This window comes from Equus caballus, chromosome 1 (assembly GCF_041296265.1).
Source record: "Equus caballus isolate H_3958 breed thoroughbred chromosome 1, TB-T2T, whole genome shotgun sequence".
Classification (NCBI taxonomy): Eukaryota; Metazoa; Chordata; class Mammalia; order Perissodactyla; family Equidae; genus Equus; species Equus caballus.
The window spans coordinates 130,944,530-130,972,265 of NC_091684.1; the positions used below are offsets into that span (position 1 = coordinate 130,944,530).

At 38.7% G+C, this 27,736-nt stretch overlaps 1 protein-coding gene and 1 long non-coding RNA gene across 5 annotated transcripts in view; both read left to right on the forward strand.

The window, feature by feature from the left end:
- HMG20A (high mobility group 20A) overlaps positions 1-25,141 on the forward strand; it is a 76,783-nt gene extending 51,642 nt beyond the window's left edge. For 2 of the 4 annotated variants that reach the window (XM_023653125.2, XM_070232988.1), the window contains exons 3-10: positions 2,995-3,142; positions 7,303-7,515; positions 10,564-10,696; positions 11,668-11,699; positions 17,286-17,361; positions 18,070-18,285; positions 18,969-19,111; positions 22,677-25,141. In XM_023653125.2, the coding sequence (XP_023508893.1) occupies positions 2,995-3,142; positions 7,303-7,515; positions 10,564-10,696; positions 11,668-11,699; positions 17,286-17,361; positions 18,070-18,285; positions 18,969-19,105 (955 nt within the window). In that variant the 3' untranslated portion in view covers positions 19,106-19,111; positions 22,677-25,141. The remainder of the gene's footprint in view (positions 1-2,994; positions 3,143-7,302; positions 7,516-10,563; positions 10,697-11,667; positions 11,700-17,285; positions 17,362-18,069; positions 18,286-18,968; positions 19,112-22,676) is intronic. The other 2 variants (XM_070232996.1, XM_070232993.1) reach the window with 1 other exon arrangement.
- LOC138917311 (uncharacterized) lies at positions 14,707-17,149 on the forward strand. The gene is made up of 2 exons (XR_011425132.1): positions 14,707-15,675; positions 17,066-17,149. It is a non-coding gene; the product is annotated as an uncharacterized lncRNA (long non-coding RNA).
- Positions 25,142-27,736: the final 2,595 nt, after the last annotated feature.

Sequence of the window (27,736 nt, forward strand, 5' to 3'; positions counted from 1 at the left end):
TGATATCAGGTTCTGAAGTCAGGAAAGTCTAGACTAGAAAGAGAAATGTGGGAGTCTTCCGTATATAGCTAATATCTAAAGCCATGAGACCAGATGAGATCACCAAACAGGTAGCACTTTGTAGATGGAAAAGAGAAGAGATCTATCACCTGAGCTCTGAAATAGTCCAGCATTTAGAAGTCATGCAGATGAGGAAGAGTCAGCAAAGAAGACTAAAGGGAGTGGCTAAAAAGGTAGCAGAAAATCCAGAGGAGTGCAGGGCTCTGGAAACCAAGTATAAAAAGTATTTCAAGGGAGGAGAAGAGATCTGCTGTGTCAGTACTTCTGGAAGATCAGGTAAGATAAGGGCTGAGAAATGACATTGAATTTAGCATGAGGTCATTGGTGACCTTGACAAGAGTTGTAAGCATATATCTCCTTTGGGTTGGGTTTAAGAGAGAATGAAAGGAGAGAAATTGAAGTCAGTAAGTATAAACAATTCTGTAAAGGAAAGGAGAAAGGGGAAGTGGGATCAAGAGAGTGTTTTTGTTTTAAGATAAAAGTAATAATGCCACATTTGTATGCTGATTAGGCAGATCCAGTAGAGAGAAAAGAATTGGTGATGCAGAGAGGGCCAAATTGCTGAAAACCTGTCTTTGAGTAGACTAAAGAGCATAGGATCCAGGGCACAAATGGAAGGGTTGTTGGCGTTAGCTAAGAGCATGGACAGTGCATTCATAGGAACAAAGAGCCTTTTTTTTTTTCCAGTCTTTATCCAACTTGTCGTCTCTGAGCCATTTGATGCCCTGCTGATCCCTGTCCATTTCAGTCAGGGATTCATAGGATTGGTACACTTTTCCAAACCTGGTTCTCATATTTTACTGAAATAAGAATGTGCAAGAGTCAGTAACTTAAAAATTGGTGGCATGGTTGAAATGAGAATGACAGTGAAAGAACAAGTTGCCTGAGACATACAAAATGGAAAACAAAGCTGCCGAGATCAAACTGCATCTCTGATGGCACCGCTTTTCAGAGAACATGATTGGCATTGAGTTCGTAGCTTCTCTTAGCTATCCTGTTTCAAGAGACCTCAGAAATGTAGGAACCTCCTACTTAAAATCATCTATTATGTTTTCTAGAAAGGGCCAGAAAAGTATTATTTCTTTCATTTCCAGGACAGTCTGCATCTGCTTTCATTTATTTCTCAATCCACTGTAACATGGTTTTTGTTCCCATAATTCCACTAAAACTGTACTCCCTAAAATTGTCTGCAACCTTCAGGTCTTCAAATTTAGCAGATACTTTTTAGCCTATCTTATTTGACATCTGTAACTTTTTACTTGATTAATACCCCCTTCTTAAAAAAGTCTTCCTGCCTTGGCCTCTGACCAGTATTCTCTCCTAAATCTTTTAATAACTTCCTTAGTCTTTCCCAGCTCTTCTCACACTTGCTCCTAAACTGATATTGTTCCAACAGAGTTCTATCCTGACTTTTCTTCTCACTGTCTTTCTGGGGAATATCTAGCACTTCCCGTTATTTCCATGAGCTGATGCCTCTCAAATCTGTCTCATGCCTTTTCTTCACTTCTGTTCTCTCAGGGCATGTTTCCAGTCGTCTGTGGGACAGCTCCACTTAATTATGCCATGAGTGTTTCAAACTTACCGTTTTCTTGTCTGCCTGTCTTTCTTACACACACGTACACACTCGCTGGCTCTCTCTCTCTCTCTCACTCTCCAGTTGTAACCTTGATTAATAGTACATAATCACCCAATCTGGAAACCTCAGAATTACCGTTGACTCTTCTTTTTGCTTCACTATTTATATTCAGTCATTAGTTCTCTCCATTCTCCCTCTGAAGTATCTCTTGGCGTTCTCTCCCCTATTCTCCATCCTGCCTGCCCTTATCTCTCACTTAGTCTATTGCAGTAACCTCCTGATAGGTTTCGCTTTTTCCTTCTATATCCTGTTCTTTCTGCCTTTAGTGATGGTGTTTAGGTGGTGAGTGAATGCCTATTCATCTTTCAAGACCTCCTAAATATGTCTTAACTTTCTTATCCTCTCTATCCATATAAAATTCATCATACCCTCTACTGAGCCTTTATGGCACATTTTACAAACCCCTATTTCAGTATTAATATTGCATTGTAATTATTTGCCTATAACCCTATGGAGTATACATTCTTCCAGAATGATGACTGACTATTACTCTCTTATTCCGTCTTCCTCTGCCTTCCTCTGTTCCCCCCCAAAAAAAGCCTCTCAAACTCCGTAGCACATGGTATTGCCTTTTCTTCCATTCCTTTATCCACCTGTGATAGAGTAAGTCAGTCTAAGACCCAGCCATCAATCTGTACCTTCTTGTGTCCACTTTTCAGAAGGATGAGATCTAGTTTGCTGACTCATCTGGAACAGAATGGTGAGAACAGAAAAGAAATATCTGTCTGATTTATTAACATTTATACCTGAACTTACTGAACTTAATATTGTTCTTAGATGATCTGGTTGTCAATAAATACTGTAATACAAGAAGGAATAGCCTATGGAATGTACCATAAGAGATATTTCTTACGCCTTTCACCAACTCTCTCTTCTGTGATGGGGGCAAACTGCCTTTACTACTGCCATTCCTACTCTCCTTTTTCATTAATAGTATTTTCCCTTTACATTGGAGATACATGATAGGTAGCATCTAAAAGTCAGACTCTGTTGCATGCTCAGAACTAAAATGTGAAGTCAATATTGAAGGGAGACATAATTTGGGGGGAAAAGATTATAATTGTTTTTAATAGGTTTCTCCATGGAACTGACCTGGTTCAATCAAGTGCTGAAACCATTTTTTTAAATGCTGTATAACTGTTCTGGAGACATTGTTTATATTTACACAAATAAGATGGGAGAATTAATTCATGGACTGGCATGTGCTTTTGCTGGCAGTGGAATTTGTCTTGAACCGTAGTAAATAGGAGTTTTTGATCTGTCGATACTGAACTTTTATACTTCTGCCTATTCTTCAGGTTAAGTCACCCAGAGGTTCCATATAGTAGTGGAACCACATCATCCACCAACAATCCAGAATTTGTGGAGGATCTCTCCCAAGGTCAATTGCTTCAGAATGAGGCTTCAAATACAGCAGATGGCAATGAACCCAGGCATGAAGATGAGGTAAGCTGGAGTTATCTCCTCCTATTACTGGCCCCTGAAGCTTCTAAAGAAGCAGTCAGCAAGGGAGTTGATCAAGGTGTTCATCATCTAGCCTTACAGTCTGCATAATTTTCCATTTTATATTTCTTGTCTTACGTAGAACCATATTAATGGTTTTAATGACATAGAGACAGACTCTTTTTTCCCCCTGCCTAAGAAATTATACCTACATCATATTAGATGCTCAGCAAATGCTTGTTGAAAGAGCGACTGATTTAAGTAATTAAGAAATTAATGAGAAGGCCAAATGCCCTTGTTCAAGGCCACACACTGCTCACCAAGCCCTGCAGCATGGAGTCATATGTGCCCAAAGGATTCACACCATTTACCACATTCACTCTCCTATACAGAGTATCTTTCTCTAATTCCCACATAGATTCCATATGGCCCTGGGCAGTCACACCCTTGTTGGACTTTCAGCATTCCTCACAAATGAGTAATTACTTGTCTGTGTTTTAAGGTACTCTTTTTTTAGCCATAAGAATACCACCATTGATTTTTGCCTTTTTTCTTATTTTAAAAGAGCTTATTTTTTTCATGTTGACCTTCTTAAAGATCATGGTAAATGCTTAAAGCTTCTTAAACATCTTAAAATCCGTAGTAACTATAGTTTTGCTGGGTTTACAAAACAAAAACAGAAAAAACACTGACACCAAATACACCATTTGCCCGATGGTGAATTATTGCACCATTTTATATATATTTGGAAGAGTGCAGTACTGTAATTCATATTTAGATATTTTTGTCCCATTTTACTTATCTTTCTCTTCCCTGAAATAAGAATTCTTATGTCCATAATCCCATTTACAATCACAACAAAAAGAATAAAATACCTAGGAATAAATTTAACCAAGGAGGTGAAAGACCCATACACTGAAAACTATAAAACAATATTGAAAAAGACATAAAGAAATGGAAGGATATTCCATGTTCATGGATTGAAAAAATAAACATAGTTAAAATCTCCATGTTACCTAAAGCAATCTACAGATTCTATGCAAGTACTAATCAGAATCCCAATGACATTCTTCACAGAAATAGAATCCTAAAATTTATATGGAACAACAAAAGACCCCAAATAGCTAAAGCAATTCTGAGGAAAAAGACAAAGCTGGCGGTATCACACTTCCTGAATTCAAAATACTACAAAGCTATAGTAATCAAAACAGCATGGTACTGGCAGAAAAACAGACCCACAGATCTGTGTGGGAGAATTGAAAGCCCAGAAATAAAACCACACACCTATGGACAGCTAATCTTCAACAAAGGAGCCAAGAACATGAGGAAAACTCGACAGCCACATGCAAAAGAATTAAAGTAGACCATTATCTTACAGCATACACAGAAATTAATTGAAAGTTGATTAAAGACTTGAATGTAAAACTTGAAACCATAAAACTCTTAAAAGAAATATGGGCACTACACTCTTTGACATCAGTCTTAGCAGTATCTTTTCAAATACCATACCTAGGCAGGCAAGGGAGACAAAAGGAAAAATACACAAATGGGAGGGACTACATCAGACTAAACATGTTCTGCACTGCAAAGGAAACCATGAGCAAAATGAAAAGAAAACCCACCAACCAGGAGAAGATATTTGCAAAGCGTATATCCAACAAGGGGTTAATTTCTAAAATATATAAAGAAGTCATACAACAATGACAAAAAAAATGAACAACCCAATCAAAAAATGGACAGATGATATGAACAGACATTTTTCCAAAGAAGATATACAGATAGCCAATCGGCATATGAAAAGATGTTTAACATCACTAATTATTAGGGAAATGCAAATCAAAACCACTTTGAGATATCACCTCATACTGATCAGAATGGCTATAATTAACAAGACAAGAAATGACAAGTATTGGAGAGGATGTGGAGAAAAGGGAACCCTCATACACTGCTGATGGGAATACAAACTGATGCCCCACTATGAAAAACAGTATGGAAATGTCCCAAAAAATTAAAAATGGAAATACAATATGATCCAGTTATTCCACTACTATTTATCCAAAAAACATGAAATCAGTAATTCAAAAAGATATATGCACCCCCTATGTTCATTGCAGCATTATTCACTATACCCAAGACATGGAAGCACCCCAGGTGCTCTTCAACAGATGAATGGATAAAGAAGATGTGGTATATATGTAGAATAGAATACTACTCGGCCATAAAAAAGACAAAACTGTGCCATTTGCAACAACATGGATGGACCTTGAGGATATGATGATGAGCAAAATAAGACAGAGAAAGACAAATGCCATATGATTTCACTCATGTGTGGAAGATAAACAAGCACATAGATGAAGAGAACAGATTTGTGGTCACTGGAGGAGGAGGGGGTGGGAGGGGCGAAAAGGGTAAAGAGGCACATATGTATGGTGACAGATAAAAACACCACGCAGCCTGGGGCTGGCCCAGTGGTGGAATAGTTAAGTTTGCACACTCTGCTTCGCTGGCCTGGGGTTCACAGCTTCAGATCCCAGGCGCAGACCTAGCACTGCTCGTCAAGCCACGCTGTGGCAGCATCCCACGTAAAATAGAGGAAGATTGGCACAGATGTTAGCTCAGTGACAATCTTCCTCAAGCCAAAAGAGGAAGATTGGCAACAGATGTTAGCTCAGAGCCAATCTTCCTCAAAAAAAAATCTCAAAAAACACCATGCAGTCTATACAGAAACTGAAATATAGTGATATATACCTGAAATTTACACAACATTGTAAGCCAATATGACCTCAATAAAATAATTTTTAAAAATTAACTGATACGAGGCTGGCCTGGTGGCGCAGCGGTTAAGTTCGCATGTTCCGCTTCTCTGCGGCCAGGGGTTCGCCAGTTCAGATCCCACCTGCAGACATGGCACCGCTTGGCAAAAGCCATGCTGTGGTAGGCGTCCCATGTATAAAGCAGAGGAAGATGGGCATGAATGTTAGCTCAGGGCCAGTCTCGCTCAGCAAAAAGAGGAGGATTAGCAGTAGTTAGCTCAGGGCTAATCTTCCTCAAAGAAAAAAAAATTTAACTGGTAGACTATATGAATTTGTAAAATTATGAAACAGAAATGAACATACCTTGTATCTCATTTATTTAAAAAGATAAAGAAAAGGGCTATGGGAAAACATCAATGGTACTTCAGTCCTTTTTTAAAACTTTTTTAGAGGTGTGTTAACCTTTTGATTTAACAATAACGTATAAAGCCCTCTGACTATAAAATAAACATCTTAAGGAACAAATCATCAAGCCAAAGAACTAGTCTCCATTTTGGATATATTATACTTGCTGAAATTTTTCTAAGACTTTAGATATTAATTTAAGAATCTTTGGGACTGACCCCATGGCTGAGTGGTTAAATTTGCGCGCTCCACTTTGGCGGCCCAGGGTTTCGCCAGTTCGAATCCTGGGTCTGGACATGGCACCGCTCATCAAGCCATGCTGAGGTGGCGTCCCACATGCCACAAGTAGAAGGACCACAACTAAAAATACTCAACTATGTACCAGGGGGTTTTGGGAAAAAAAGGAAAAATAAAATCTTTTAAAAAAATTAAAATTAAAAAAAAAAGAATCTGTATGCTATCTGGTATGGGATATGAACTGGTCTTTGGATGATATCAGTGAGAAACACTCTTCGTGAATGATGTTTAATCCCTGTACTACAACTTGCCTCTTTGTTTGCCCAGTGCACATGACAACATCTTGTTCTGATCTACTGTGACAATGTCTGCTTCTCTGGCACAGTGTTGTGCTGATTTCTCAATTAGAATATTCCTCTGTTGGGAGTCAGGACTTGTTAAGTGCATATGAAAGCCAAAGCACGTGTGATCATGACTCCCCTTATTCTCATCAATTGAGATTAGTGCTAAAATAGCCCCTTAGTCCAACAGTTTGTAGTGAGGTGCATAAAGGAGTCTGCAAGTGAACCATCTGGAAACTGCATTGCAGTCATTTGTACCTATGAAAGATTTGGAGAGCTTTGAATATCCAGGTCCTTAATGGTAGGAAAATACAACTGTTACCCTGTTTTGTTTGTTGGTGTTTATTGTTGTTCTTATGTTATTTGGGGGTATTTTTGTTGTTGTTGTAATTTGGTTTTTGGTTTTTCATTTTGTCTTGTTTTGTAGCAAAGAAGTAAACGAGGAGGTTGGTCCAAAGGACGAAAGAGGAAGAAACCTCTTCGAGATAGCAATGCACCCAAATCCCCCCTTACAGGATATGTTCGCTTCATGAATGAGCGTCGAGAACAGCTCCGAGCAAAGAGACCGGAAGTCCCATTTCCAGAAATCACGAGGATGTTAGGCAATGAATGGAGTAAACTGCCTCCTGAGGAAAAACAGGTAATTGTTCCTCTTCCTGATTCTTTGCTTGGTTTTGATTATATCTTTACAATAACTTTTGTTAGAAAAGCAAAGAGGATGGGCCAGTTGATTCTTCAATTTTGTCACGGTGCTTAGGAGACCAGAATAGTAGGGTCCTTCGTAGCTCTTTTCTGTAGCACAGTTTTTTATACTCTTTCAGGGTCTGCTTATAGGGGTCTGAGCAGGAGATATTCTAGAACCCACCTCAACCAAAGCAGTTCCACTTGTGTTTATTTGCTGAGAGTTCACATTAGATTTTTGTAAAAAGTGGTTCAATATGAAGAAAGTAAGAAATCCATCAACATAATTTATTCAAGTTAAATGAGAGTCATGAGTTAAATGAGAAAAGGTCATTTGATAAAATTCTGCTGTTTACATAAAATTTTTGTTTAAGAAAAAGATTTTACTGCTTCAATAAATTTTTTTAACTAGAATTCTGGCAAATGTAACCTGCTATGGAAAATAAAGCAAGAACTACTTGAATCCTTTCTTCTCTAAGACAAAAACTAACCCTGTTGCCAAACTGTAACAAATCCATTTGTTAGAGAGATTTGAGAGGAATTAAGGACAAGATAGCCGTGAACTGGTTGAAATGCCACAAAAGTGGAGTGATGGTGATGATTGTGGGAGTAGCTTTGGGTTAAAAGTTACCAGCATTCTCAGCATCTGAAAGATTTCTTTTATGTCTTATACTCTTTTATGACTTATACTCTTTAAAAAGTATACCAAACAGACTAAAACCAAAAATACTCTCAGGAATTCACTGAATTCAAAAAATTTCAAAGAGATCAGATTAAGTTGCAACTTGAAGCTCTGTGTTTGTGGTAGCAAACTAATCGAAAGCAATGCATATCATCCATTGTTTTAGCTCTGATGTATGAAGGGATTGTGAGCTACACATACTATACTAGTTACTCTTTTCTTTTTAATTTTTTTATTTCAAAATTAATACATGCTCATTGTTTAAAATTTTTTCACACAATACAGAAGTGTATAAGGAAAAAACACAATTAATAGTAGTTATCTCCAGGGATAACCACCGTTAAATGTAGGTAGGACAAGGGTTTGTATGTCTGTTTTTGTTTTTTTGACCTTTTATTTGAAAATAATTTCAAATGTACAGGAAGTTATAAACATAGAATTGTACAAAGAATACCCAAATACCCTTTACCTAGGCTCACCTATTGTTAACACATTTTATCCCATTTCTCTGTTTGCATGTGTGCTCATACTCTCTTGCACAAGCTCACTCATTCACTCTTTCTCTCCCTCTGTCTCTCTCTTTCCCTCTCTCCTTCTCCCCCTCCCCCTCCCTCTCGCGTGCTCCCGCACGCACAGTTTTTTTCTGAATGATATAAGAGTAAGTTACATCATGGCTCTTTAGCCCTAAATATTTCAGTGTGTATTTCATAAGCATAGACGTATTCTCTTACATAACCACAGTATACTCTTATCAACTTTATAATTTTGTATTAACACAATACTTTTGTCTAACATACCATCCACATGCCAGTTTTGTCTGTTGACCTAACATCATTCCTCCATTGCATCTTTCCCCTGCAGTTCAGATTCCAGTCCAGGGTCAGGTTTTGTGTTTAGTAGTCAAGTCTCTAGATTCCTTTAATCTGGGATATTTTCACAGCCTTTCTTTGTCTTTTATAACGTTTATATTTTTTAAGAATAAATCTGTCCTTCTTCCTCCCCCTCCTTTTTGTTTACTTTTAACAGAACATTCCTCATTTTGTGTTTGTCTGATGTTACCTTGTGGTTAGATTGAGGTTATGCATTCTCGGTCAGAATACTGCATAGGTGGTAGTGTGTCCTTTTCAGGGTATCACATATGCAGGCACACAATATCCTTTTATTCCTCGTTGGTAATGTTAATTTTGCTCACTTGATAAAATTTTTTTCTTCTCCCTTATAATTAATAAACAGTCTATGGAGAGACATTTTAAGAACATAAAAATAGTCTGTTCTGTATCAAAATTTCCCCCTAGATTTAGCATTCATTGATGACTTTTCCCTATCTGATCTTTGCAGTAGTGGTTGCAAAATGATTTTCCAACTCTAGCACTCCCTCCACATTTACCAGTCAGCCCTCAACATTCAAGAGCCCTCCTCCTCTCTTCTTTTATATATTTATTTATATATTTGTTAGTTATTTATTATTGGTATGGGCATATGAATTTCTTTTCTTCCCTATGGTTTATAATTTATTACTATACTTAAGTATTTTGGTACTTAAATTGTCACAGATTTGGCCAATTTGGTGACCCCTACATCTGGCTCTTGTGTGGGACAAGGTTTTTAACATAATTTCTGACTCTAGTTTGTGTTCATTTAGAAGCAGTATTTTTATACTTTATTTCTTAAACCTCATTGATGAATGAAAAAGGTGAGACATTAAACAGAATTATCCTGGTAGATCAGTGAACTTTGTTTAATTAATAACACAAATCGTGTAGATATGGGCTCTCTCATAGTAGTCCATTTTATGTCCATAGGATGAGGTCATTCTTTTTTATGTTTTTTGTGCCTTCCCAGCTTTTAGCGTTCCATTCTTCTGGGTCTTAAAAGGCCAATTGATGTATGAGATCATTCCCTCAGAACAGGTTGGGGATAGAGAGACAGAAAGAAAGAAAGTGTTTCCCTTGAGAAGACTAAATGTCCCTATGTGGTGTTCAGTCCTCTTGAGGACTCTAGTGGCCATGTGGAGTTCTGTCTATAGGATTAGAGGAATGACTATAATCATCTTCTTGTGAATTTTTTATGAGAAAGATCTCAATAGAATTTGGTCTCCATTAAGTTAGAAAAGGGAATAAAAAGTCAGACTCACCCATTTCTTTTTTAATTGAAAGATTATATTTTATTCAGTTCACGACTTTTTTTAATTCTCCCTTAAAAGCTTATTCCCCATGTTTTATTCCCCATAAAACTTTTCTTTCCTCTGTTTTCTTCACATAGGTCATTGATATTTTACCTAAATAAGATCTATTTCTTGCAAATAATTCCAGATTTCTTTCCTAGCGCTACCTTGATGAAGCAGACCGAGATAAGGAGCGCTACATGAAGGAACTGGAGCAGTATCAGAAGACCGAGGCCTACAAGGTCTTCAGTAGGAAAACCCAGGACCGGCAGAAAGGCAAATCTCACCGGCAAGGTATCAGAACCAGAAACCAACGTATTTGTAGTTTCTTTTGCTTGATGGAGTGTGACAAACCCTACTATTAGAATAATAAATATAAAAGATATGTTTCTATCATTTCTCTCTTAGACTACATTCACTTACCAAACATCATTTTGGAATTTATTAAAATCACATTACTGTCATTTAGAAATTTCTGTTGGGTTTCCATATCTAGTGTCAACAATTTGGTTTGTGCTCCAAGACCCCTTTTATTTATCTCTGCTTTTTTTCTAATTTCCGCTTTAGGCATTTCTCTGCCTCAAAACTAGTCTGTCTACTAAACTACATAACTGCCTTGTTTTCACACCTCAAAGCCTTTCACGTGCCATTTCTCCCAACCTCCAGTGATCATCCTTTTCATTCATTCACTCATGTATGCATGCATTCAAAACATATGTATTGAGCACCTCCTATTAATATCAGGCTCTCACCTAGGCATTAAGGATGCAATGGTGAACAAGACAGACAAGATCCCAGTCTTCATAAATCTTTTGTTCTCCATTAAAATTGTTCATCACACCCTTAAAAGTGTTGCTTCAAGTTCCTCTTCTTCAGGAAGCACTGGCAAAGAAGCCGCACCCCAAGTAGTCTATCGTTTCTTAGCTGTTGCATCTTCTCCACACTTTGGCATCTTGCTTGCTAAACTATAATGTTGCACAAACTGCCTTTGGCATATGTTTCCTGTCTACCTTCCCACCCTGTTCTCCTCAAAGGTAAGAACTGTGTCAGCTGTTTCTCTTGTATCTAATTGTGTAATGTATAAGTATGAGGTTCCCTTTCTTTTGTTAACTGATTCGTTAATGAAACCATGAAAGAAAATATGATATGCTGTGAGAGAGCCTACATGTACCAGCAGTTTTTGTAGTTTGGCACAGCCAGTTGCTTGGGTTTTATTATTGTTTTGTTTTTCATCTTAATGTTCTCTTATTCTTTCATATTTTTAGATGCAGCTAGACAGGCCACTCATGATCATGAGGTAATTAGTTTTCTTTGTACGTATATATATTTATAATAATGTTGTTGTTTGAAATGCCAGGGACTTTTTTTTAAATGAATGACAGAGTATTTCCTCTCCCATAATTCAGATTGGGTGAGTTGCTTTAGCTCGGGGATTCTTAGCATATGGCAGACACTTATGTCATGAGTCTGTCCTTGAATTACAGCCCCTAACTCCAGTCCTTTCCTGTGGTCTCAGAATTTTATTGGCTTTAAATGGAGAAGATGGCTGGAATTCAGAGTCAGGTATAGAAATGAGGACCAGCTGAAAGTTATAACTTGACCATCGTTATCATCATCAAATACCTTACTCTGACTCTCAAAAAGTTATTTAGGGAATCCAGCATTTGGATAAAAGGAACTATTCAGCTGCAGTATTGACAGAGCACAGGTGACAATATCTTGGTTCCTATACCTCCTTTCCTCACTGGCCCGTATTTCTTTACTGGCCTTTTCCCTTCTGTTTGGTTCAGCCTCATCGATAGGATTTAGGCCTATGTTCCTGTGTGTGTGTGTGTGTGTGTGTGTGTGTGTGTGTAGCATTTAGGCCTGTGTGTGTTGGCTATGCTGCCTAGAGAACTTTAAATATGTATGTAGCCTATGGTTGAAAGAAAATAAAATTTGTGGTAATTTGGTGCTTTAAAATGTTCGTTGACTCCTCCTTGCTTACCAGATCACATTGAAACTGATCAGAGTCTTCTGTAGTTCCGTCTCAACTTCCCTTACCAAATACCTTAACTCTCATGTCTCCCATGTATTTCTTACATACTAAAAAACCTTTACTGTTCACTGTCCTCCAGGGGCCCCATCCTTCTCTGCCTCGTGCCTGTGCTCATGTTCTTCCTTTCACAAGAATACTTTCCCCCACTCATTTTTTCCATCTCCCTGTCATCCCATTCTGCCTTTCAAAATTCTAGTCATCCTTCAAACCCTATTTCAAGTTCTGTTTCCTCCTTCAAGCTTTTCCTGTTTCCTTCAACTTCCTTTAACCCTCACAGCTCTCTATATTTCTCTTATGCACTTAGCTGATCTGGCCTGGTGTTGAGGTTATTCAAGTGCTTCTGTTATTCATAATCCTGTATTCTAATTTCTTTGAAGGCATGCATGATCTAGTTTTCATCTTGTACCCAACCCCATAACACCTAGCATGACACCTGTGCATTGAGGAGGTTTTCCATAAATACTTATTTATTTTTATACAAAAACCTGTTTGTTGAAATAACAATGTAAATTTACACAGAAAGAATTTTCTGATGTATTCTTTTGCAGGTATTTGGCTTATTACTAAATCAAGGAAATCATTTCTTCAAAAGAATAACTTATTTATCTTGGGATTGTTACCTAATTTGGTATTGGTGACCTTTAAAACAGAGAAAATGTTTAGATTCACAAGTCAAATAGATTTATAACCATCCATGAATTATAAAGTGAGAAGCATAGTAAATATTAACATTTTATTCTTCATATAAATCTTATATAAATGTAGTTATATATGACATCTCTGTGCTCTAACTAGGGTGAAATGTTATGAAAATATTTTTTTGCTTGAGTAATTGTACATGTAGCTTATATTTTAAATCATAATTGAATTGTGTTGCAAGCTTTCCATATTGCCAGATACTTGTATAATTACTTTATTCCTTCCTTTCTCTGTGTGCCCACCCACCAATATCATGAAATTTCTGTACTTCTTTTTTTCCCTATTAAGCATCCTTTATAGTTTCTCAATGTTTAATGGTCACAAAAGAGAATTTGGACAATAATCTAAAACATTAGCTCTCACATTTTCTAGTTAATGACTGACTGTTTCCATCACTATGAATTTGCTAGCCAAACCGTATGTGGCATTTTTTTCTTCAATAAAGTTGATAGTTGCAGTCAGAAAAGATTTAGTAGATTTAATCAGTCATAGAAGCTGCTGCTAATGATTTGAGAAATGAAGCTTTTTATTAAAATACATTATTTAGTATGATATGAATTTCTGTTATTTATGAAAATGAATAAGTCTGTGTGATTTCCCTGTTTCAGGATTAGAGAGATGTTAAACCAAACAACAAAAAAAGGAGAGAGTAGGTGGAGAGCCAGCAGTAGGTTCTCACATGTGTATACAGTAGGTTCTATAAATCTGAGCTGTATGCACGCATCAGGATAAAGCTCTCTTAGTAAGGTTATTGACCCAATTAATGTCCCTCACTTTATCAGTTTTTATTTTTCATCAAGTAATATCTTTCCTAAACTAGGTAATTTCTAAGCAATTATAATAAAAAAGAATTGGTTTGTCAGTTTTTAAACATAGTTACACAGTAATTTCCTTACATATAACTTATGTAAGGAAATAAATATATATATAAAACATATAAGAAGGACTATTAGTGAAAAACAGCCACAGAAGACCCCATGGAAAACAAGAACTAAATCAGGCCTTAAAGACGACCCAGGGTTTGTGGGGGGCTCCTCAGGGTGGGTAAAATGGCTTCAGCAGACTTATAAGTAAGTTAATAAAAGAGAAAGTATCTTGCAAAGTACCTGAAACATCATGGATTCTAAATACAGTATGCTTGGTTCCCTTTACTTGTTCTATTAGGAGTAAAATGACAAGTGTAATAGAATAATCTTCAAACTCACTTCAAAAATACTAAGACCTCAGAAATCCTCTCAACCAACCCCCCTCATTTTGCTAGTGAGGAAAGTGACATGACTAAGACAGGAAAGAACTTCTCCAGCATCACTTACTGAGTTAGAGGCAGAAGTGTGACTGAAACTCAGGCCTCTGTGTCCCAGTCTAGCCTTCTCTGCAGCACATGCCACACTGTATAGAATGAACTAAAAACAGTGTTGAAAGTTAAAAGGGGCCTGGTTGCCTGAGATATCAGCAAAATTTGTTGCCAGTTAAGACAGAAATGATTTGGTTTGTGTATAGTAAAGAAAACTACTGTATTCCTGAATGGAATTTGGATTCCTAAGACATTGTTACCTATTATATTCCTAAAAGGAATTTGGATTCCTAAGACAGTAAGGCAGATAGTGGAGAGTGCGTATTAGAGCTAAAGAAATGCTAACCTGAAATCATTCAAGCCATTCTGCATAGCAGTGGGGCACTTCAGCCTGGTACACAGCATTAAGAGCATTCCCTAAAGTAAAGGGCACTTGAGAGAAGCATATCTCACTCTATGAAATTCTGGCCCTGAGCCTAAATCACAGGGAAATAGATTTGGTTCAAAAGGGCTTGTGTTCTCTTACCCTCCGCTCAATATATAGAATGAAAAATCAAAGTGAAGAGTATTCTTACTCCTCTCAATTCGAAAGCCAGCCCACTAGACCCAGCTGCTAGTGTTACTCTCAAGAAAGTGTCTACATTTCATGTGAGGACTAAGATAGAAACAATAATTTTGTTTCTCCTTTAATTTATGAGAAATAACAAAATGATACTCAGCCTGAAAAAATTAGACCCTTTCAATGAAGAGGTAATGAAATCCTTATAATTTTAATCCCTCAAGCAATCCTTGGAGCAGTTTAAGTATACACAAGCCCCCAGGAGGATCCTCTCCATGCTTAGTAATGTACTCAGTAATGGAAGAGTGCTGATGGTTTTTGTTACCACTGTTCCGTTAAGTAGAATTTCTCTATTGCCTTCCAGAGACTGAACAGTTTCATTTAATTGCTTTGGTATTTCTTATTTTGCACTCTAAGAATCTGTACCAAGGGGCAGTGTGTTAATGCACCTACATGGTGCTGTCCTCTACCCTTATGTAGTTAGCTTGGTTTGGATTGCTCAGGCAAAGAAGAGAAGAGAATTACATGTCTGAGGAGAATCAAGGCCTTGGAGAGAACTCTTGGTACCTTGGTAATGGGAGCCAGGCATCCTTACCTTCTCATCTAACTGGCAGATATTTAGACCTATGATTAGGTAACTGATCTCATGTAAGCCTGTGAAGTTAAGTAGGAGACTGGACAAGGTAAGATGACAAAGTCCTAAGACTTTATCCTAAGTCATTTGTGGACTTATGCTTATATCCGTGATGCCTTGTACATGTTGGAATTGTGTGTAATAAGTTTTTTGTTTTCCTATAGCAACCTAGTAAGAAAGTTAAAGCACATGGTAAGCCAGCAAAGTCAAGAGAAAGCCACTGTAAAATATGTCTAAAATCTCTTCTAGAACAGCCTTTCTTGCCCATTCATTACTGCTTTTCAAACCCACTAGGAACTGGCTTGAGACAGAGCTCTGCATGTTGAAATTGGGGCTTCCAATGATAATTGTGTTGTTTATTTTTTAGTTGTTTTGGGAAACTTTGCTTACTTTCCTTAAAGGGTAAAAGATAGGTAAAAATTAAGTGCTCTGAAAGTTTCCTCAGGTAAATACAGTTTTTCAGCGTTCCATCTTAAATGTCTTCTTGATCAGCTGTGATTGGCAGGCAGTTCACACAGCCCAGCCTCCTTGCAAGGCAGGCACCAATATGAAAACAGGAGCTTGGTTGTCAGTGTTCCTTCGTAGGCTGTTAAGTGCTTTGCTTCTCTACTGGACACCAAATCATATGTGTATTCAAAGATAAAAGACTAGTGGTGGCAAGAGTAGGAAAGATACATTCCATCTCTGGCTTTAAACATGTTTTTATGGGAATGATTTCCAGATTTTTTTTCCTACTGTTCTTTATGTTATAAAAGTTTTGGAATCTTCAGATTTCGCTAGTGATTTCCCACTGTTCTCTTTAGCATCTTATATGATGCGAGATTTTAAACACTGTGCCAAGACACTTATAATTTATATTCATAGTACTTTCAACTTCAAATTCATTGTATAAATGGCAGCTAATGCATCTTGAAATGTTGACTTTATTCTTAAGGATCATTGTAATATATTTTGCAGTAGTTATATGAGACTTTTATTTTTAATGGCTTATTGGTGAATTAATGTTAGGCTTTGTTATTATTTTCTATCTCACATAATCCTTGGCTTTTTCATTTTTAGAACCTAGTTATTTCTGACTTCCTGATTTTGTTTGTTTTTCCTGTATCTGAAGTCTAAAAGATTCGCAATTATAGGCTGTCCCTTGTAAATAAGTAAGGTAGAAGTACCAGTGGAATACCATATTATTGCTCATGGCTGGCAGCTCTCTGTATAAAATTCTCATTGTCTGCCTTGCAAATTTAGATTGCATAGTCCTATCTCAGAGAACATTTTATATGCGTAATCAACAGAAGCAACTGAAAAAAACGCCTAGAAATTCCCTTTCTCTAGTCCTACCTCAACCACTTTCACAACTGTATACTGTTGGCTATTCGAAGCACAGAGCTAAGAAATGGCTTCCAAATTCTCCATTAGGGAAATTTATGTAGGTTTGTTTTCAGGTCTAATTGCACAGCAATTGTACACCTGAGAGAACTGAATACTTAACCTGCTGGAGCTCTGTGAAAGTTCAATTCCAATAAAAAGGTGAATACAAAGCCTCACCTGCACTGATTCCTGCTCACCCCACTCTTTCTTTAAGTGCCTATTTTGCCTTCAGGCACTACTATTTAATTTACCTTCTGTTTAAGAATTAACTGTTTTGTTACTCTTAATTCACAGAAAGAAACAGAGGTAAAGGAACGGTCTGTTTTTGACATCCCTATATTTACAGAGGAATTCCTGAACCACAGCAAAGGTGAATACCAAAGTATCATTTTGTGTTCCTAAGGTCTGTGACAGGGGATTTCATTCTCAGGAGGAATTCATTCCTCAAAAGCAATGGTAGTGATATTCCAGACCCTAGGACTGGTCTGGAAGAAGAGAACTGCTTCTATTTCACTCTCTAATAAATGTGGCCGCTCGAAGACCAGTGAAGGAAAGCTAGGCCATGTTGTCAAGGCTGCTTTAGTTCGTGGGTCAAAGGAAGTAGGTGTACATCACTAACTCAGCTGCTTTCAAACTCTTAGCCTGGAACCCTTTGTATAAATGAAAGCTTACCTGGGCATCCAAAATATAAAATCAGTAAGAACAAAGCTGACCCCATTGCAGTAAACATGAGGACCCACACCTGTTCTTGCTCCATCTCCCAGGATCCTCCTGTGAAACCCTTCAGGCTTCTCATTGCCCAGTTTTAAAAAACCAAACAAACAAACAGAAATACTAGGGATTGAGGTGTTCCTTGCAATCTTAAGTATAGAATATGACCAGCTTTAAGAATTAAAATAGCTCTAGAGAGGCAGGCATTTTATTGCTGAAATTGCTATCTAGAAGGCCATAATGAGAAGTGGGAGATGAGGTAGGGTAGCTAATTAGAAGCAGCTAAGCAGAACTTCCTTGTAAGAGTCACTGGGACTCCTCAAAGATTCCTGGTGCTACATGTGTTCTGTGGGGGGTGTGTCCTCAGCTCGGGAGGCAGAGCTCCGCCAGCTTCGAAAATCCAACATGGAGTTTGAGGAGAGGAATGCCGCCTTGCAAAAGCATGTGGAGAGCATGCGCACAGCAGTGGAGAAGCTGGAGGTAGATGTGATCCAGGAGCGGAGCCGCAACACGGTCTTACAGCAGCACCTGGAGACCCTGCGGCAGGTGTTGACCAGCAGCTTTGCCAGCATGCCCTTGCCTGGTAATGTCATCCCAACCTGAGCACTTGAGTGGTGGGGTCACAGGGTTGGGTGCTGTTTATGTTGCTACTGGTGTGGTGAGGCTAAAGTCTCCCCCCAAGAGGATAATCAGTAAAATAAGGGTTTTTTCCTCAGAGTTTTCTGTGGGTCATGTATTAGAATCTCAGTACTGGCTAAAATCATCCAAAATTTCAGGCTTTCTGGTCATTTAAATTGTCCCTAATTATATTTTAATATAATCTCCTTTCCTTTCTATTAAGCTTAATTTGATATTCAGAACAATGGAAATAGTAATAAATCTTGAGTAGAGCACTTTTCTTATGTATACTTGCTTTCTTTATAATTTTGTTTTAATGGAAAGGAAGAGGAAAATGAACACTAGTATTTCTTATATACTCTTTCATGTTGAGGATAGTCACAGCAGAAAGCTGGGAGAATCTCTAACCTTTTGTTGTATGTGGCCACTCCTGTATGCTATACGGCAGTTGTAACCCATATGTTTATTCAGAGTATGTGGATAAATTTCATTTATTTGAGGTTTGAAAGTCTCCTCTGAAATTAAAATCTTGTCTGTGGAGCAGACCATGTTAGATTCACATTTCTTTTGTTGTGGATTCACTAAACTGTGTTAGGGTTGAACTGAACGGAGAGGATTTTCTTACTCTCTCTTCTTATCTCACTTCAGGAAGTGGAGAGACACCTACAGTGGACACCATTGACTCATATATGAACAGACTGCACAGTATTATATTAGCTAACCCCCAAGACAATGAAAACTTCATAGCTACAGTTCGAGAAGTTGTGAACAGGCTTGATCGTTAGGGACTGGTGAGTGTTCACTGACATGACACTTACATGCCAGCATGTCATCAAAAATAAGATGGCATTAAACTTTATCAGTACTACTAAAACCCTGGAGTTACACCGAATAAATGAGTCGGAGACTTAAGATTTCTGTTGCATGGTTGCTAAATGTAGTAAATAATGTTAAAAAACAGAATGAAGGCAGTTTCTTCTCATGCATGCCTTAGCATGGTTTAATGGAAAGAACATGTTTTTGCCCTGATTAAATAGATTAAAAAATAAACTCTTGATAAGCAAAAAAGAGAAAATAACCTTTTTAAAAATATATTCAACAAATGACTAGTATGTGTTACATCCGTTTAGAGGAGAAAAACATACATTTCCAGAAGAGATCAGCCCATGTAAACTTCTTGGTACTAATGGTCAGTCATCAAGTATCATTTCTAACTGGTATTTGTCCACTCAAATGCTTGAAGATAGGGTATCCTTTAGTGTGTTATCCCACAGCCCTTTCGTCTATTGATTAAATTATTCCCTACCTGCAGACATACATATAAACTGTGTGGAAATCTTAAAGTTGGACCATATGGTGAGGTGGCCATATAGGGATACTAAAACAAGGGTGGAGGGGCCAGCCCAGTGGCGTAGTGGTTAAGTTCACCCACTCCACTTTGGCAGCCCAGGGTTCACCAGTTTTGATCCCAGGCATGGACTTACATATCACTCATCAAGCCATGCTGTGGCGGCATCCCACATACGAAACAGAAGAAGATTGGCACAGATGTTAGGTCAGGGCCAATCTTCCTCACCAAAATGAAACAATAAATAAAACAAGGGTGGACAGCAAGATATGCTCCTTAGAATGGCCAGTCATGGGTTTGAATATTTATTTGACCTGCAGGAACATGAGCACACTCGTGTATATATTCATATTCTAGCATGGTTTGGACCTTGAGCAACATGTAAGAATAAAACCCATGATTCTTTATCTAATGAGACAACATCTGCTAGCAGGACGAAGTGGTAGTCTTAATCCTTCTTGGTCATGCCCTTGGATGGTAACTGTACAAAGCAATTCATTATACTTAGGCCTCAGCCGTGCTCTGATGGGGAAAGGGTTACCATCCTTCTAGTGAGTAGCCAGATGGGGCAGACTGTACATCTAAGAGATGACTCATCTCCCTGCAAAATAAAGAAGTGGCATTGCTGCTGCTGTTTATGAAGGGAACAGCTTGTAAATCTAGGCCTCAGATTTTCAGGAGCTCATCATCCTTCTCATTTTCACACGGTGTTTTCAATTAGCACTCTTGTAGGCTTGAAAAGAGAGACCTGGGAGAAACAGCATGGAAGATTGTGAAAGAACACAGTAATTGATAACATAGTGTCTCCTCATGTAGGTAGACAGCAGTTATTGCAAGTTTTAAGCCAACAGTGGTTTTCCATTTTGAGCATTTTGCCAGTAACTCTCTCTCTTAAAGCTTTACTTATCTTGAGGATATAAAGTATAGTATCTGCTTTCACAGATGACTTTGAAAACCTAGAGTATTACCATTATCCTTGATTTTAACCTACAAATATTTTGCCCTTGAAAAAATAATATCTAAAAATGTGAACTGTTTTATTACTACAGATTCTTACAGTCTAGCCATGCAAACATGACTAAGAATGGATAGTTCCCCACACCCCCTGAAACTCTCAAATGAAACAATTATAAAGACTGTGATTAATACTAGCTTGGCCTCATTATACAAATATGTACAGAAAGCTACGCCTGATGTCCCCAGCATTTGTGGTACAATTGATTACTCTGACATGAGCTTGGCAAAGGTTTTGTCCACTGTTGGGAGCCAGTGAGTGAAGGGAAACTAATGGTCTCTAGTTTTAGAGAAGCATATTAGAGCTGGAAGGGACCCTTAGAAATCCCAACGTTTTACATATGAAGAAACTGAGTCCCAAAGAGGTGAAATGCCTGAAAATTCCTGAGTAGATAAGTGAAGAATCTAGGGCTAGAACACATACATATATCTAAACTCTGGTCCAGCGGGGTTTCTTAAACATTCCCAAAAGGAGGTGGGGATGGGTGTAACGGGAAGCATTAAAAAATCTGGGAATGAAAGCATTAAGATAAATAGGAGGTAAATGGAAAAAAATTACAATCCAGTAATTATGTTATCAAATTTTGGTCAGCCCATTTAAAAATTATTTTCATAGATATGCAATAGAAGAATGACCTCAGCTGTCATCTTTCTTTGTGGCTAACTAGAACCTAGAGAAAAGTGGAGCAAGGAGGAAGCCATGGGGGTGACTTCATATTGAGAGGTTTATATTGTAGGGGAGGAAGACTTTTCCTCTACCTAATGTGGGTTCGTCTGGCCAGAGAACGAATTAAATTCACATGAGACAGAATAGCAGGAGATAATTAAACAAAGCTTTATGAGGACCATGGCCCGGGGCCTTTCTGCCCGAAGGACGAAAGGGCACCGAAGAAGTGGGGTGCACAGAGTGGTTATATACCCCCAAACAGGGTGTTCCACATATGATTGAAATGTCCCTCCCACAGTAGTCACAAGATTGCCCTGTCGGCACAGCACTTGATGGACACAGCAGGTAGTGGGTCTGCTATCTCGGAGGGCAGCAGGAGGCAAGTCTATTGTCTCAAGCTGGGTGGTCACAGGTGAGCCCAGCAATCAGTTCCTAGCCTAAGGATAGATGCTTAATCCTTAAAGAAATGCCAACATTGGAGGGGGAGGGAAGTCAGTTACAGGAGGTTACCAGACAAGCACAATAAACAAATGCAGATTTAAGTCCTTGCCTTCCCCACTGATTAAGAGTTTCTGGAGAGGAGGTCATCTCCCCTTCTTCCTGGTAGAGAGGGAAATATCTTTACAATGTAAATGTCTCTTACAAAGGGTAAGTAAATTCTACTTTTACTTTTCAGTTGCTTTCCTGTCTGCAAAGTAACTAGCCTCAAATAATCATCATGCCAAAGAGACATACCTTGGGGTGGCCAAATCCAGGTCCCCACAATATAAACTATCATGTGTCTATAAACTATCAAAATCCATATGTTTCTTGCTTTCAGTTGAACCAAATGATAAGTATTTGGCTGTTTGAGGATTGAAAAAAAATCTTTATGTGATTGCATTTTTTATCAATGTGAGAAAATTTATTGATCATATTCACACAATACATTCCTACATATGCAGAGATCCTTAGATTTATACTTTAAGAAAACTGATTTGACCAATTTTGACCATGCATTCTTTGGTCTAAAGTAGAGTACTAATTTTCTGTCATCACATTTGTCCCTGATAGTTACTTTTCTGTGTTCAGCTCACGATTTTCCTACTTCCCCATTGTTGCCGAACTGGAGCAGGGCCATGTTTCTCATTGAGATGTTATCTGTAACATCTCAGTGAGGTGGGCTTCTTGCAGCTTTCTGAGCTCTTTAGTTTACACACACTGTGCTCCTCACCTTAATCCTTCTGAAAATAGAACAAAGCATTCTTTTTAACCCATAGCTCTAGTCCTTTCTGATCAATGCTTACCTTTTTGGTATCTTCCCCCCCCCCCCCCCTCCATTCTACAGGTCTTAGAACTCCAAGATGTTCTGTAAGTGGTTTTACTTGTGAGGAACGAGAAGCCATCCATGGAAATTTGAATTGAATGGAGGCAGAAAGGGAACACAGATTACTCTGCTTGTGAAAGAACTATCAGTTATGAGTTAAATACCTTCACTCCAGGAAGCCATATGAGGGAATAGCAAAAGGAACATCTATAAGAACTTCCTATGGAATCGTCCTTGTGAAGCTTTGAAAGTGTACAACCACTCTCCCAAGTCTTCAGTTTCCCATCAGCTCTGTTTCTGTTAAAGTGGATCTGCATATATTCTGCTGACTAGGCAACCCCAAGACTGACATCTTCTTCAGCAGAAAGGAGGCCTTCTCATTGTTCTACTTCAGATTGGATCCTTTTATCGGTGGGTGGCGTGGTGGTGGTCTGGTTTTCTTACCTAGCTGTCACTTATTTTAATGCCTTTGGGGGTTAATTTTTTTATTCCCTTCACCCCCACCAAGATAAACATCTCCATTTTCTGACCTCTAGGCTTTGTTGCTCAGCAGGGTTCTGAAGGAGAGTTTCTCTCATTGGACAGGCCCAGTCTTTTCCCATCATTGTCCTGCTGTGATTCCAAAGAAAGGAGCTTCTTGTTGACAGTGTCCTGTGGAGCCAGGCTGTGTTTCCTACCCCACACAGCACAGTGGGTGCCAGCCCTCATCTAGGCTTTGTGATTGTTGTCTTGAAGGAGAATGCTCTTTCCTTCCTCCTTGGGACTGCCTGCTGTTTCTAAGCGTTGCTCCTGTACATACCTGGTTTCCCAGCCCCAGCAAGGCTCTTCTGTTCCCATCTGTTGGCAATGTATTGTGGAGCATTTTTGCTGAGGAAAAGGTCATTGGTAAACAGAAGAGAACCAAAAAGTAGTTTCTCATTTGGTATTGAAAAAAAAAAACCTGAAGTTTATCGTAAGTGAAAACTAAGGGAATCTCTGTCTGCTTTAAGTGTACTGATTCACAGATATGGATAGTTGCAGGTGTCGTTCAAAATAGTCTCTCGAGCTGACAGAAAAGGGCACGGAGGAATTCTCACCTCCTTTGTCTTCCTTCTGTAGCTGTAATTGCAAGAAGGTTAGGCTCCTTCCTCTCCTCCACTGCTAGTAAGTGATTTTATTTTTTTTAACAACGAAAGGGAAGAGGGGTCTCTATTCTCACCTCAGGGTTTGTTTGTTTGTTTTGATGCTCTAGAGCACAAGGCTGACAGTTGCAGCTGAGATCTTTGGAACCAAAGCAGGGCCTGCTGAGCCCATTGTCTAGGCACCAAGCCACTGAGAGCAGGTGGATGTGTGGCCTCCTCACAATATGCTCATAAGCCAGGGTGGAAGCCAGAAACCCTCTGTTAGGTTGCTGCACCATCCCGTCTTCTTAGCATCTCCTTTACCTGATTTCTTTATTAGCCCAAAGGAAATAAAACAACAAAAAAAACAACCTTTTTTTTAATGTCTTATGTGAACACACATCAAATTTCCATGCACTGAAGCCCACATTCCACCACTTGGCAATTTTTTTAGAATTAAGAGCTCATCATTGTCTATTGCTCTAAACCTAGGCAACTTTCCTGCTTTTCTGTATTTTCCTGTTTTCCTGCTCTTACCTCCTGTTCCTGTCACTTCTCTGACTCCTTGCCTGCTAAGTCCAAGCTAGAACACACTCTATGGCAGAAGGACGTTCAAGCCAGTTCTGAAAGTTTGTGTCTGCCTCCTGCCAGACACTTTCTCTCCTTTCTTCCTTCCTCCTAATATTTCTCTCTGTTTCTCCTTTGTGTTAGTTTTGTGCAGCTTTGTTAGCAGTGCTGTTGACCAGGTAAGACTGTAATTTGGTCCAAAGATCATCATTCTCCTGACTCTAGATAAGACACCTCACACTGACTTGAAATATTTGCATATTCAGGAATGCATGAGATCTTGAGAGAGCCTGTAGTCTGAAACCATTTTCACAAAATCAGCAGCAGCCTGCTTTTGAAATGCCGCCTCTCCCAGCAGCTACACACCTGACACGCTGGTGGCTGGGATTCAGCTGCCACAGAACTGTGAGGCTCTGTAAAGCAGATCTGAGTCGCCTCCTGTCTCTGTGCCCAACCAGGGGGTGGTCAGTGAGGTTACAGGCTAACACAATCCCTAATTCATGTTTCCCAGTAAACTTGTAGATGTTACTGTACTTATGTGTTCTCGAGAAATAAGTTGTTGCCTATTCAGTGTTACAGATTTCTTTTCTTTCTTTCTATTAAAACACAAGGAGCAGCTGAGGAAAGTGAGACAAAGTGTTTTATTTCTGACAAAATTAAATTTTAGGAAAAACTTTGTGTACATGTGTTTGGAACTGTTGAAATGCCAAGTTTTCTTTATAAGTGTTTTTGTAATTGAAACTTTTAGATTTCCTTTGTTTTTTAAGAAGTTGATATGCTTGCTTGACATTTGCCTCATTAAAACTTTTCTATGACGAATCCACCCGATTCAGTTTTACCTGCATTATAATGAAAAAAAGTCCTACCTCTCCCTTTTCTTTTTTTTTTTTTAATCCATGCGCATCTTCCTCTATTTTATATGTGGGATGCCTACCACAGCATGGCCTGTCAAGCGGTGCCATGTCCTCACCCGGGATCTGAACCAGCGAACCCCAGGCCGCTGAAGCAGAACGTGCACACTTAACCATTGTGCCACCAGGCTGGCCCCTCCCTCTACCTTTTCATCTTAAAGATTTTGTCAACTTTACATTAACATCATCTGTTATGCTTTTAAAACAGAAACAGATTCATTTTCCTAATTGCTTATTCGAAATGCGACTGAGCATGTTTGAGAATTCAGTTCTTTTAATGTATGTTGTAACAATACAGTGAGTTGTAATTCATTCTAATTTAGCAGTAGTATTCTGGAGGCAACTTGAAAGAAGTTTGCTCTTTTTAAAGTCAGTGACTTTAATCCCCTTTATGGGAGAAAATAGTCTTCAGTCTTCCTTTGACAGAAGAGCTAAGTTGTCCTTAAATTCCTGCTTTTTAAAATAATCACAACTTAACCAATCAAAATTATCTTTAAAGGAAATTTGTCACTTATTTCCACCATGCTTTTAAAATCCTAGGAGAGAGGTAACCTGGCTCCCAAAGCCTGCTGCTCTCTCTCCAAGTAGCCAACTGTGTGGCATCAGGCAAGACTTGCTTTGTTTCAACTCCAGTTTCCTCTTCTGACATAGCACGTGCCTCCGCTCTCCTATACTGTTGTTAGAAAGACAGAATTAGGTAACAGAATTGACCATGCTTTGAAAGATATGAAGACTTGGTTTTATGAATGCCAAGAATTATTGAGGTAACTTAGTTAGGGTTGGGCTTGACAACATTAAACAGAAACCCAAGTCAATGAAAGCTTAAACAAGAGAAGTGTCTCTCATAGAAAAGTATCCCAAAGGTTGGCAGTCCAAGACCAGTATAGATGTTCCTGTCTGCACCACAACATAGTTCCATTCTCAAGGTCACCTCATGATCCAGAATAGCCACTTGGCCATCAGCCATCATTTGAAATTCTGGCAGCATGAAGAAGAAAAGAGGGCCAGAGCAAAATGGGCAAACTCGGTTGCATCAGCACCCTTTAAAGAGTCTTCCTGGAAATCACAGTTAGCACTTCCATGACTCAGTCACGTGACGACAGCTACCTATGAGGGAGGCCGAAAAATGTCATCTTTCCTTGGACGTTACTGCCCCGGTAATTATGGGTTTTAGTCAGTAGAGAAGGAGAAAATGTTAATCTCATGGCTCATGTGTGACTTCATGCATACACTGAAGCCAGCTCTGCTATATAAACGAGCAGGATGCATTATCTTGCCTTTGCCTCTTGGCCTTCTGAGAGTGACCATGTACTTCCTTAGCACTTTTGTTTACTTCCAAACAGCCAGAAAGCTGAAAACTACCTTCCGTCTGAGTCAGCATTTCCTGTTCCCGCCTTAGCTCCTCCCCTACGCCTCAACAGCTGGTGGCCAGTCTTTTTTAGTAAAAGTCAACATAAACAGGTGGTAATATTTCCCCCACTTGTTTGTTCCCTTTCTCTAACTGCTCAGCTTTTGCTGGGCTAAAACAACACCAGGATAATCTTTCCCTGAGGGTGAAGAAATTGAAGCATTGCTTGTTGGAAAAGCTCATAGCTGCTTCCTGCCTTCTGAAAGAATTTCCTGCCTTGCAACTGAAAGTTCCAAGTCAAGGGCTTTTTCTTTGTTCTATTTATTTATCTTTTGACACATAGCCTGCACTCAGAAGTATATTTTACAATATCTATAGAAATAAACACTAGCTCATGTGCCAGCTCATAAAAGAGATCAGGGTTGAGTTAGATAGCTCAGGTGAAAATGTACATCCGCTCATCCCAAAACCATTGCAGTTTAGTTTCCATAGGCATGTGTGTCTACAGGGAGAAACTTGCCAGAGGTAGAAATGTAAGTTCTCTTAGCCTAGAAAAATGCAGACAAGAGAAGGGGCCATGGGGAAACAGGAATGGCATTGGGAAATTAAGAGCAGGGCCAATCCAAATTGTCAGATAGAAGGATCTTTGTAAACCACGTGCAACACTGGAGCAATGGGAAGACGCCTCAGCTGTTCCGGTAAGAATACATAAGACAGTGGGTATAGTGGTGGTCTCTTGTTTGAGTCTCAAACACTCCACCTGACACTTAAGAGTCAGAGTTCTTTATAATCAGCTCCTGCGTTCTCCATTTCACTTCACTGTTTGGGACTACAAGAGTGTTTATAAAACAGGGTTTTTGCTCTGAGGGGATGACGGTTTAGTGGGAAAGACAGATGTGCATAAGTGGTTCTAACAGGGTACCTTGTATTAAGAGCTTTAATAAAAGTAAATAATTTTTGGAGAGTGAAAAAGTTGCTTGAATTTCAACTGATAAGGATGGTTTTTCCGTAATTCCAAGAGGTTTTGCAATGGGTAGTAGAGCTGAGTCTTGGGAGATCAGCATCTTAAGATAAGGACTTTATCTGAAATGTAAATGAAATATAAAAGTCTAGACTGATAACCATCAGAGTTTTTCTATAGAGGTTGAAGTAACT